At 43.9% G+C, this 11725-nt stretch overlaps 3 protein-coding genes across 4 annotated transcripts in view; 1 reads left to right on the top strand and 2 right to left on the bottom strand.

Moving 5' to 3' along the window:
• Window positions 1–845: 845 nt before the first annotated feature.
• Window positions 846–4598, top strand: prozb (protein Z, vitamin K-dependent plasma glycoprotein b). The gene is made up of 8 exons (XM_069521024.1): window positions 846–987; window positions 1554–1717; window positions 1817–1841; window positions 2143–2304; window positions 2433–2564; window positions 2635–2708; window positions 2833–2971; window positions 3349–4598. Exons 1-8 carry the CDS (start codon window positions 891–893, stop codon window positions 4071–4073), a joined length of 1518 nt encoding a protein of 505 aa, XP_069377125.1. The 5' UTR covers window positions 846–890; the 3' UTR covers window positions 4074–4598.
• Window positions 4599–4634: 36 nt separating this feature from the next.
• pcid2 (PCI domain containing 2) lies at window positions 4635–9850 on the bottom strand. Its single transcript, XM_069521026.1, has 15 exons — window positions 9719–9850; window positions 8723–8780; window positions 8540–8629; window positions 8363–8436; window positions 8168–8233; window positions 7980–8021; window positions 7857–7911; window positions 7540–7643; window positions 7335–7410; window positions 7123–7264; window positions 6831–6931; window positions 5388–5461; window positions 5183–5308; window positions 4935–5058; window positions 4635–4826 (listed from the first exon to the last, which is right to left on the bottom strand). The coding sequence occupies exons 2-15, from the start codon at window positions 8756–8758 to the stop codon at window positions 4737–4739; spliced, it is 1200 nt and encodes a 399-aa protein (XP_069377127.1). The 5' UTR covers window positions 8759–8780; window positions 9719–9850; the 3' UTR covers window positions 4635–4736.
• A 499-nt stretch (window positions 9851–10349) lies between these two features.
• tbx19 (T-box transcription factor 19) overlaps window positions 10350–11725 on the bottom strand; it is a 6638-nt gene continuing 5262 nt past the window's right edge. The window contains exons 8-9 of one of the 2 annotated variants that reach the window (XM_069521325.1): window positions 11611–11698; window positions 10350–11466 (exon numbers count right to left, since the gene is read on the bottom strand). In XM_069521325.1, the coding sequence (XP_069377426.1) occupies window positions 11301–11466; window positions 11611–11698 (254 nt within the window). In that variant the 3' untranslated portion in view covers window positions 10350–11300. Of the gene's footprint in view, window positions 11467–11553; window positions 11699–11725 lie in introns of both variants that reach the window. The other variant, XR_011240410.1, reaches the window with a different exon arrangement.

Here is an 11725-nt window from a genome sequence, read left to right as displayed (position 1 = left end):
TATTGCTGAATTCCTTGAAGGTAGTTTTGGAGTTTTTACATTTCTCTTTAAATGAATGAATTTTATAACTGAGTGTGAGGTTCAGGTTCCTTCCTGTGTTATTGATGAGCTGATCAACAGGAAATTGATTGGCAACTATTCTGGTAATCAATGAAAGAAGCTTCAGTTGTTTTTAAAGTTAAAACTTCTGGATCAATATCCAGACAAACAGTGTGAGTACAGATCCTGACAGAAGCTGGGAACGGGTCAGAACACGCTGGTGGGTGAATTATTCTTTTTCAATCAGGGAATTTAAATTCACCAGAAACTCAACGTTCAATATGGAATTCTACAGATGTTTCAGAATCTTCTGGTGGATTCTGCTTCAGTGGGACCTGAATAAAAAGAATCCCTCAGCTCCGCCTCCGTGTTTATTCCCGTCGTTCGGTCGTCTTTGGATCCAGATGATGAAACTTCTTCTGAAATGATTAAACGCGCTGATGAAATCTGTCGACTTCAAACAAATGAAGGTTCAGAGGTCGAAGCTGCTGCTTGTTTTGTGTGATTTGAGGACGAGAGAGGAAGAACAGGTCGGAGTCCAGAGACGGTTTCAACTGATGTTTCTGTCTTTGACTCAAACAACGTTTCTGCAAAACCACTGAAAACTGTTTTATATTCAGTTCAATTCAAAAACGTACGAAGACGTCACAATTTTTACTTTAAAGCAAACGTAGCACCAAGTTCTTTCTGCTGTGTGACTCTGTGTGTGTGTCTTTGTGTGTGTGTCTGTGTCCCTGTGTGTGTGTCTGTGTCCCTGTCTGTGTCCCTGTGTGTGTGTGTGTGTGTGTGTGTGTCCCTGTGTGTGTGTCTGTGTCCCTGTGTGTGTCTCTGTGTGCAGTGAGATCAGTGTCATGGCGGCCGTCAGCATCATGGCGGTTTGTTGTCGAGCGTCTGTTCTCGCTCTTTGTTTCCTCGTCTGCTTCCTTCAGGTTCTCATCCAAGGAAAAGGTACGACCTCCAATCTCTGACCTCCGACCTGTTGACGTTAACGAACTTTGAATATTTCACTGAGCTGAAGTGACGATCATCTGTCGACAGACTATCGCGTCTGAAACCGTCAAATCAAACGACTGATATTTCTTTATAGAACTTGTGGATTATGATTTCATTAATGTCAGTGCTGCTTTCTGATTGTGTTAATGTGTCGTCATGGTTACAGAAGTGACTGAATGTCACGTAAAGAAAACAAACTCAGACTTTTGAAATCATCAGGATGAACTCCGTCATTATTAATAAGATTTGATCATATGACAGGAAATGATTTTAATGATGTGACATCAAATCTGAGTCATGATAATCAATAAGATGATGATGGACAGTGGTTGTAATGAGTCATTTAAATGAAAGTGTAAGTTCAATAATTATCAATGAGCTCAAATAAAAAGTATGAATTATATTGTGAAATGTGTCGACTGACTCCTGAAGGTCTGATTTGTTTTTATCTTGTTGGAGTAACGGAGCAGAAATATAGAAATAAACTGTGTAACTGTGTAAATGTGTGTGTGCGTTGACAGTTTTCCTCCGAGCTCCGCAGGCACACGACGTTCTCCTGAGAACCAGACGAGCCAACATGTTCCTGCTGGAGGAGTTTCTGCAGGGGAACCTGGAGAGGGAGTGTTTTGAGGAGCTGTGCAACTACGAGGAGGCACGAGAATATTTCGAAGACACTGAGAAGACGGTCGGTTACTACGAATATCACTGATCATTTTTAAAGATACTAAAGCACCGGGAGAATTTCATAACCTGAAACAGGTTCTTTAACTCTGATTCTTCACAGATCTCATTCTGGACAGTTTATTACGGTGAGGTTTATTTTTAGTGTCGACGCTACATGAAGAAAACTTGACTTCATTCTTTTCTGAATAAATAAATATCATGTCAATATAAAACTGTAATTTTATAATAAATAAAATGATGTAATGATCAATAAACTTACACTTGATTTTATTTATTTACATCTGATTGAATGATGAAAATAAAATTAATCAAATAATTATAAATAAATATTATGACTGAATATCAAACATTATGGTAATTACTCTGTGATTCTTTTTATTTTATTGAAATGTGAATTGTTATGAATGATATTATTTTGATTGACAGACGGAGATCAGTGCGAGTCCAACCCCTGCCTCCACGGAGGAAACTGCACCGACCGAGTGGGCGCGTTCCTGTGCTCCTGCCCCGCCCCCTACTCTGGACCAACCTGTGGGCTGGGAGCCGGAGGACTACAACCGCCCACCGCTCCTCAAGTCGGCGCACCAGGTCAGACCACACCCACAGTTAGAGTAACCCCGCCTCCACTTAGTCATGAATAGACTTCTCATCGGTCGTATCCATGGCAACACTGTGCACCACCTTCCTCACGTCACTGAAACGTTTACGTTCAACAGAAATCGCCAAGTGTCCGATTGGAGGTCCGACCACGTGTGACCAGCTGTGCACAGCGTCCCGCAAATCCTACATCTGCTCCTGCATGACGGGATTCAAACTCCAGACGGACAGACACAGCTGTGTGCCTGAAGGTCCGCCCCTCACACACACACACATTAACCTGGCCAAACTGGTGACATAACCACGCCTCTGTTTCCTCAGGGGAGTTTCCCTGCGGGCGACTTCCTGACCCTGTGACCACGTCAACATGTTGCCATGGAAACTGTCCCTGGCAGGTAAGATCCCCTCGGCCAATCGCAGTGAGGTACACAGTCGAACGCACTTTGTGTGTGTGTGTGTATCTGTAATTGTGTGTGTACCTGTAACAGTCGGGCTCCTGCTCTACGTTTTCGTCTCTAGGCGTGGCTGCTGAACAGTTGGGGGGAGGAGATGTGTGGGGGCGTGGTGCTAGGGCGGCACACCATCCTGACCTCGGCCCGCTGCCTCCTGCTGGACTCGGGATCCGCCCGTCATACGTCCACGTTCTTCGTGGTCGTTGGTGTGAAACTTTAACAATCACTAGAAAACTGCATCAGAGAATTAAGTCATGCGGCCGAAAGTAAGTGGACAGTGTCACTCTAAAACACATCGCAGTAAACAGTACAAATATAAATAACAAAATATATTTGAAAAACAACTATATCAATAAAGTTCTTTGAATCACTTGTTCATAATCCAGTAATATTTACAATATGTAACATAAACACAACATGGACGAATCATGTCAACTGTCCGCATACTTTTGGCCATCTCTTTTCAATAAAGTCAGGAAATATCACCTTCATTTGGGACTTTTATTGTGAAGGGGCAGCTCTGTCTTCACAATAAAAGCCCAATGAGGTATTTTATTTTGACTTCTCGTCCCTCGTCTCCTAGGCGAGAACAGGATGTTCCTCCCCGTCCGGGCTCTGCACATCCACAACCGTTTCCGATTAGATCACCATGACAACGACCTCGCCCTCCTCGAGCTGGCCAAACCCCTGCACTTTGGCCCCTCCCTCCTCCACCTCTGCCTGCCCACCAAGGATTTCAGCGAAAACATCCTAATGCATTCTGGGAGGACGGGGGTAGCCGGGAGACGGGGCGGCAGACAGAACCAGGAGCTGGTCTACATGACGCTGGACGAGTGTCGCGGCGAGTTGAGCGTCTCACATCCGCTCAGCAACAAAATGTTCTGCATGAGGAGGCAGACCGTTCAGGAGGAGGGTCAACACGAGGCCCGCGGCCCAGCGGCCGGACCTGTAATGAACCAAAATGGCAGCCAGAATACCAACGGTCGAGGTGGACACCAGGGGGCGCCAATCGGAGCCAAGCATAAAAACAGCAGCAGTGAGAATACTGAACAGACGCCTTCGGGATTAGACGGCGGTTTGAGGATGGAGGTCGGCAGCAGGCGGTGCAATGGACTGTTGCCGGGATCGCCCGTCACCACCTTGGCTCAGGGGACGGCGTTTCTGACCGGGCTGCTGATCTCACCCGCAGGCAGCGACGGCCTCGTGTTCACCAAACTTTCCCGATACCTGACCTGGATCAGACCGAGACTGAAGGCGGCCGAGGATCGAATGATGCCACAAGTCAACCAATATCCCGAGGCTCGCTAACAGCTCGCCTAAACTGCCGCCATCTTTGAAACTCTCAGCTTTCAGAATCGCTTCAAATGTTTTTACGAACCCTACGATGTCTGGTGACACCTGGTGGTCACTGGTGGTAACAGCAGGTGTGTCAAGTGTCATGTTTTTAAAGATCAAAATACATTGTGCTTCCTGTCGCTGCTTCACAATAAAAGTCTCCCTGCCTTTACCTTAGTGCAATTGAAGAAATATAAGAGACCATTCCAGGTGAAAATATGAAATAGTTCAAAAACATTGAATAAATAAAACCGACTTTGAATTGAAACATGTTTAATGTGAAGCAGGAACTTCAACTTCCTGTCAAGACGTGAGTCTAAAAATTATTAAACACAATGAATTATTATTGATGACAAAATACAAACCAATAAAAAACGGTTTGAGTTCATGAAAATCTATTTTTTCTTTGATCGAACACTAAATTTAAGTTTCGTTCAGTTTCGGTTTATTTAACGTGTAAAGTAGAAAAGTCGAGATAATAAAAAGTTGGTTTAAGAACTGAAGTGTTTGTGTCAGTCAATCAGATTCACACTCTACAAACCAGCATCTGTTTTATTCAACATCTTTTTACAGTACAAAATAAAAAAGGTGAGTTAGTGGAGCGTCACAGTCAGAGGGGGTTGTGGGTAACGTCGTCTAGGAGACGGAGGAGAGAGGCGGGAATGGATTCTGTTTACTGACCACGAGCTTCTGGTGCTGATGGGAAATGTAACCTTTGATGTGACCCTGACAGGAAACAGGAAACAAGAACAAGATTTAATGTTCGTCCACTTCCTGTCGGGGATTCCCTCTGACTGCGGAGCTGCGAGATCATGTGACCGTGTGTGTCCTCACCATGTAGATGAGGTTCGCCAGGAGACACTGCACCTCGTCGATGTCCACGTCCTCCACCTGCATCATCCTCAGCGCCACCAGGAAGGCGTCCAGAGGAAGCTGGTGAGTCCGCAGCAGCAGATACCTGCACACGGAGGTCAGAGGTCAATGTCACGATACAGGGCCAGAAAGAAGGCGGGGCCGGAAACATGGGATCAAATGAGAAATAAGAAAATGGAGTCCAGGGTCAGGGGTCAGAGTCAACTCACACTTTCTTGAAGAGGTTCCTGTAGGTGATGATCTTCAGCTTCTCCAGGATGAGGAAGATTCCGCAGCGGATGAAGAACGTCTCGTGTTTGGACAAAGCTTCGTTCAGCAGCAGCAGGTTCCCCTCGCTAACAAACACACAGGTCACATGACTGATCACCTGACACCATGATGTCACTTCCTGTGTCACCACAAACCTCCGCTCACCTCACAGCTTTAGTGACGTCCACAAACTGCATCAGGTCGTATTTCCTGAGGAGCTGATGAGTCGGCATGTGACCCTGAAACACCAGAGAACCTGCGTCAGACTGAGATCCGAACCAGTGTGAACACGTTCAGCTGGATTTAATCTGGATCCGAACCAGTGTGAACACGTTCCGCTGGATTTAATCTGGATCCAAACCAGTGTGAACACGTTCAACTGGATTTAATCTGGATCCGAACCAGTGTGAACACGTTCAGCTGGATTTAATCTGGATCCAAACCAGTGTGAACACGTTCAACTGGATTTAATCTGGATCCGAACCAGTGTGAACACGTTCAGCTGGATTTAATCTGGATCCAAACCAGTGTGAACACGTTCAGCTGGATTTAATCTGGATCCGAACCAGTGTGAACACGTTCCGCTGGATTTAATCTGGATCCGAACCAGTGTGAACACGTTCAACTGGATTTAATCTGGATCCGAACCAGTGTGAACACGTTCAGCTGGATTTAATCTGGATCCAAACCAGTGTGAACACGTTCAGCTGGATTTAATCTGGATCCAAACCAGTGTGAACACATTCCGCTGGATTTAATCTGGATCCGAACCAGAGTGAACACGTTCAGCTGGATTTAATCTGGATCCGAACCAGAGTGAACACGTTCAGCTGGATTTAATCTGGATCCGAACCAGTGTGAACACGTTCAGCTGGATTTAATCTGGATCCGAACCAGTGTGAACACGTTCCGCTGGATTTAATCTGGATCCGAACCAGTGTGAACACGTTCAACTGGATTTAATCTGGATCCGAACCAGTGTGAACACGTTCAGCTGGATTTAATCTGGATCCGAACCAGTGTGAACACGTTCAGCTGGATTTAATCTGGATCCGAACCAGTGTGAACACGTTCCGCTGGATTTAATCTGGATCCAAACCAGTGTGAACACGTTCAACTGGATTTAATCTGGATCCAAACCAGTGTGAACACATTAACAGGTATAAATTGGTTTTAATATATAATCTAAAGCAGATCTAATCTGGATGTAACCAGGTGTAATCTGGATTAAACAGATCTAATCTGGATGTAACCAGGTGTAATCTGGATTAAACAGATCTAATCTGGATGTAACCAGGTGTAATCTGGATGTAACCAGGTGTAATCTGGATTAAACAGATCTAATCTGGACGTAACCAGGTGTAATCTGGATGTAACCAGGTGTAATCTGGATTAAACAGATCTAATCTGGATGTAACCAGGTGTAATCTGGATGTAACCAGGTGTAATCTGGATTAAACAGATCTAATCTGGATGTAACCAGGTGTAATCTGGATGTAACCAGGTGTAATCTGGATGTAACCAGGTGTAATCTGGATGTAACCAGGTGTAATCTGGATGTAACCAGGTGTACACGGTGCTGTGACAGTGGTGCGTTGCCGTAGTGACCAGCAGCATCTTGACGGGCAGCAGGTAGATGAGAATCATCCTCTTGTTCTTCTGACTGGATCGATGACAGTGGTGGAAGGCGAACGACAGAAACTCCTCCGCTTTACACACAGAGACACTTTCATTCACTTTACATCCACATAATAATAAATAATAATAACATGTCACATGTGGTGTCCCCCACTACTACAGTACTACTACAGTACTACTACAGTACTACTACAGTACTACTACAGTACTACTACAGTAGTACTACAGAGTCAGTAGTTCCAGTACTTTGTTGGAGCGTCACCTGGTTTGAAGTCACTGTCGAACATGGCCTTGCGGCCCACGTAGTATTTGTACGTGACCTTCTGAGCAGGACTGTAGTCGTTCTTCAGGTTGGAGCTGTCGATGGCTCGGATCAGAGGTTTGCACAGGTGCAACTTATTGATCTGCAACACAACCATCGATCATCAGCTTCAATCAACGACCAACCGTCCGTCACTTCTGCCGAGGTCTCACCTTGAAGTAGATCTTAAACAGCTGGTTACTCAGGAACATCATCCCCCACTTTTTAGAGTCCTCGATACCTGCACGACTACGAGAGGAAGACGACAACACAATCATAGGTGTGTGTGTCTGTGTGTGTCTGTCTGTGTCTGTCTGTGTGTCTGTCTGTGTGTCTGTCTGTGTGTCTGTCTGTGTGTGTGTGTGTGTGTGTACTGACTTGTCGCTGGCACACACTCTGAAGCAGCTCATCAGCTGTTCTGCTGCTTTCTCCAACATCTCACCAGGTTGACCTTTACCCTTCTTCTGCAGCTGCTGCTCGGCCTGAACGAACACACACACACACACATACACACACAGACACACACACACACACACATTTATTTGTGTAATAAAATGTTCGATCTATGAAGGAACTCTTCTTCTTTAATTATCAGAGAAAAGTGTTGAAATTTAAAAAAAGAAAAAGATTTGAAATGTTTTCTTCTTTTCATTCATTTGATCTAATGTTAGATTTTAAACACGTCACTTTCTTACGTTGTTGGCGAAAATCCTGAGATCCAGAGTGACAGCGAACATCACAGGCAGAGCCCTGAAGACACAACACACAGCAATGAGGATGTGTTCACTGTCAACGTGTTCATCTCAGCTTCAACTCACCAGTTCTCTTCTTTGTGCGACTGGAAGGCTCTCAGGAAGGACGTGATTGGTCAAGGAGCAGGACTGATCGATTATTGGCTGCTGATCGACTGATGGAGAAAGATCAGTATGTGTGTGTGTGTGTGTGTGTGTGTGTGTGTCTGTGTGTGTGTGTGTCTGTGTGTGTGTGAGTTCATCATGAAGGATATTGAACGACGAGCGTCTGGAACTTGTAGGCTTCAACAAAGTCATGATTGGCCACAGCGTACGTGCACCTGAAACACACTGTGCTCACTAACAGCTCTTCAGCCAATCAGAAATGAGGATTTCTCCCCAGCTGCACTTGAATTGCCCCTCCCACATGTCAATCAAAGTCAAACATCAAACATAATTCAGTGATGAACCTGAGGTGAGCTGCGACCATCTCGTCGTACGGCGGCTCCAACACCTGCTGACACTTGTCTTCTGGACTGGCCAGCTGGAACACACACACACACACACACACACACACACACACACACACACACGTGAGGCGGTATCCTGGCAACAGTGAGTGTGGACCTGAGTGGGCAGGGCCTCACCTGGAGCCGCGGGTTGGCGACATGAGGATGTTTGAAGGAGAGCAGCTCGGCACAGAACGAACCCTCGTGGTTATCGATGGCCTCGTAAACCTGCAGAGAAATGACCACACAGAGGTCAGTGATGTCAGAGGTGGGTGAGGTCAGAGGTCAGTGATGTCAGAGGTGGGTGAGGTCAGAGGTCACCTGCTGCAGGTACTGGTTGATGGTGATATGAGCCATCACTTCCTGCTGCTGCTTCCACCTGAGAACAGAAACAACTGATCAATCACAGCTGATGATGAAGATCATCGATCACTTTCAATGATCAATACAAATACAAATACTCAAATAAATGTGTACTATTACCATTTTACTATTGGAGTAGTAATATTCATTTAATCTATATACTCTATCTTTACAGTAACTGGCTCAGTGAAAACTTCATAGTATATATTTTATTTCTATAATGTATAGTCTAATTTATTTTTTTAGTGTATTTAGTATTTATTGTTGTTGACTTGAATTTATTAAAGGTTCAGCTTCATCACTTCTCATCACAAACACTCCTCTTCTCTGTCTTCTCTTTCTTCTGTCCTCTCTTTCTTCTGTCTTCTCTTTCTTATGTCTTCTTTCTTCTGTCTTCTCTTTCTTCTGTCTTCTCCTTCTTCTCTTTCTTCTGTCCTCTCCTTCTTCTCTTTCTTCTGTCTTCTCTGTCCTCTCTGTCTTCCCTGTCTTCTGTCTTCTCTTTCTTATGTCTTCTCTTTCTTCTGTCTTCTCTTTCTTCTGTCTTCTCTTTCTTCTGTCTTCTCTTTCTTCTGTCCTCTCTGTCTTTGTTGAAGCCTTTCTTTTCTAGAAGTGATTTCTCTTCTGCAGACTCGATCTTCGGTGAAGTTGGGAACATGAAGGCTGAGTTATTGAAAGTGACTCTTTGTCTCGCAGCAGCTCAGACAGAGTTAGAGCTGAGCAGCATGAGAAAATGTTGGAAGAAGAATGAATGAGAACAACCCTCATTTCAAATCAGCCACAGAAACGCTCTCATCACTCAAACGACCTGGAGGAGACGGTGCGTTTCATGCTAAGTGACATGCTAACACGTTAGCATTCGATTCCATAGACTTCCGGTAGAAACCGGAGGTGAAGAGTTATTTTAAACATTAAAACAAAAAGCGAAATAAAAAGTAAAGTGACAGAAAACTTTACCTTGTGTTAATTTGAGCCTTTAATCCAGAAACAGCTCGTGGACTCACTTCATCCTCTCAGGAAGTTTACACACGATACACAGCAACTACATCCGGGTCAGAGAGTGCATTTCCGATTATATTTCAAAATAAGACGTCTGCCTTTTCAAAATAAATGTCTCAACTATAGAGGAACACCGCACAGAATGTGAATATTATATTTGACTGTTTAATGGACACAAATAAAGTTTTCTTTTCAAACTTCACAGACGAACTGGATCTAATTTCTGAAAAATGTATGAGATCATGAATTCCATCGTTCTTATACACGGAAGTTTAATCTTTTATTTAAACAGGTCGTAACATCGTTGTCGTAGAAATACAGAAATCAATGATACAAAAAGAACAATATTTCAAAAGATGCTTTTTCATTTTAACTTAAAAAGATAAACGTTTGGAGGAAAGTCTGAATTTGACTTTTATTTGAATTGAATATTGAAATAATATGATAAATGTATATTCCAGTGAAAATAAAATCTTCCAGTCATTTAAACCTTTATTGACACAGAGCAGGTTCACAGTGTCTCACACATGTAAACATCAACAAACAACAAGACGTTCAGTCAGTAAATTGTAGATTTGAATCCAAAGCACTTGTTCTAGATCTGTTTATTAATTTATTTCTGATTTTCAGAAATAAGGAAAAGTCGAGAAACAACAACGACAAACGAGAAACAAATGAACGACAAAACTGGTTTTGTTGCAAAAACACATTGATGGAATGTCTTCACTTGTTCAGACACTGTACACACGTCCACGTTTAAATAAAGACAACATCCCTCAGGACAACACCAGGAGGCGCCATAACATCAACAACAGTACAGAGAGTGTCACATCAAACCTGTCGTCAAAACATGATACACTGAAGAACTTTTTACATGATCATCTTGTGCATTTAATAACTGAGTATTTACATGAAATAATGAACCACTCGTGGCCGCTAAATGCTATTATCACTCAGGTATAAGTAACCAAATATAACCACCTGTGGTTTTGCATCGTTAAACACGGGTAAACATTTTTTATAGTCGTCACTGAATTGTAAAGATAATTACAAACGTTACAAGTGGCCACACGTGGAAACTCGTAGCCACCAGTTTAAATAATCAATAGATGAAGGACCAGCGGATATTTAGCCACAGATGTAAGAGGCCATCAGTCGTCAATGGTTTGTAAAACAACAGACTTTAATTAATTAATCATATTAATAATGTTTTATATTTTATTATTAACAATGAGCATGAACGTATTAGTAGCCACCAGGAGGAGCCATGGCAAACCATTAGCATAATGCTAAGTAGCTGCAATTAGCAACCAATGCTTATTCATAGCATCAGCAACCTGTATAAACCTGTAGTACATATAATCTGCCACCAGGGGTCACTAGATATGTACTCAATCCCCTGTACATTAAAAACAACAGGTTTTACACGGTTCTGTGCTTTTGAGCCACGAGTACAAGTACTCACACACTACACACTACTGATAAGTATCAGTATTAACCAGTGGTAAACAGTCACCCATCCCACCAATCACATCCCTCCTCAGAAGGAATGGGTGGGGCCAGATGGCCAGCCGGCACCACCCACTCGGCCGTGATTGGCATGCTGCATAAGACTCTCGCTGCCGATTGGTCCGTGGAGAGCGTTGCATGGCGGGTGGGAGGGGCTTAGCTCGCTGCATCCAGCCGTCCAGGGACACGGATACTGACTGAACACGTCACACGTGTTAATATTCACATACATCGTAACACGTGTGAAAAACCGATGCTAATGGTTAGCTAACAGAGGGAGTTACCTGAGTTTATGAGGTAATGCCTACATTGACCATATAAGGCAGTGGGCGGGGCCTCACCTGGAGTTCTGAGGAGGAGGCTGTGATGATGAAGAACTGCTCATCAGACGAGAGGGGGCGCTGCTGCCTCCGTCCAACACCTGAACACCTGAAGTCAGATAGAGCGTGAGCGAGG

The sequence above is a fragment of the Paralichthys olivaceus genome, chromosome 24 (genome assembly GCF_024713975.1).
Source record: "Paralichthys olivaceus isolate ysfri-2021 chromosome 24, ASM2471397v2, whole genome shotgun sequence".
Classification (NCBI taxonomy): Eukaryota; Metazoa; Chordata; class Actinopteri; order Pleuronectiformes; family Paralichthyidae; genus Paralichthys; species Paralichthys olivaceus.
Note: the sequence above shows the minus strand (reverse complement) of the source record. Positions and strands in the feature narration are given on the sequence as shown.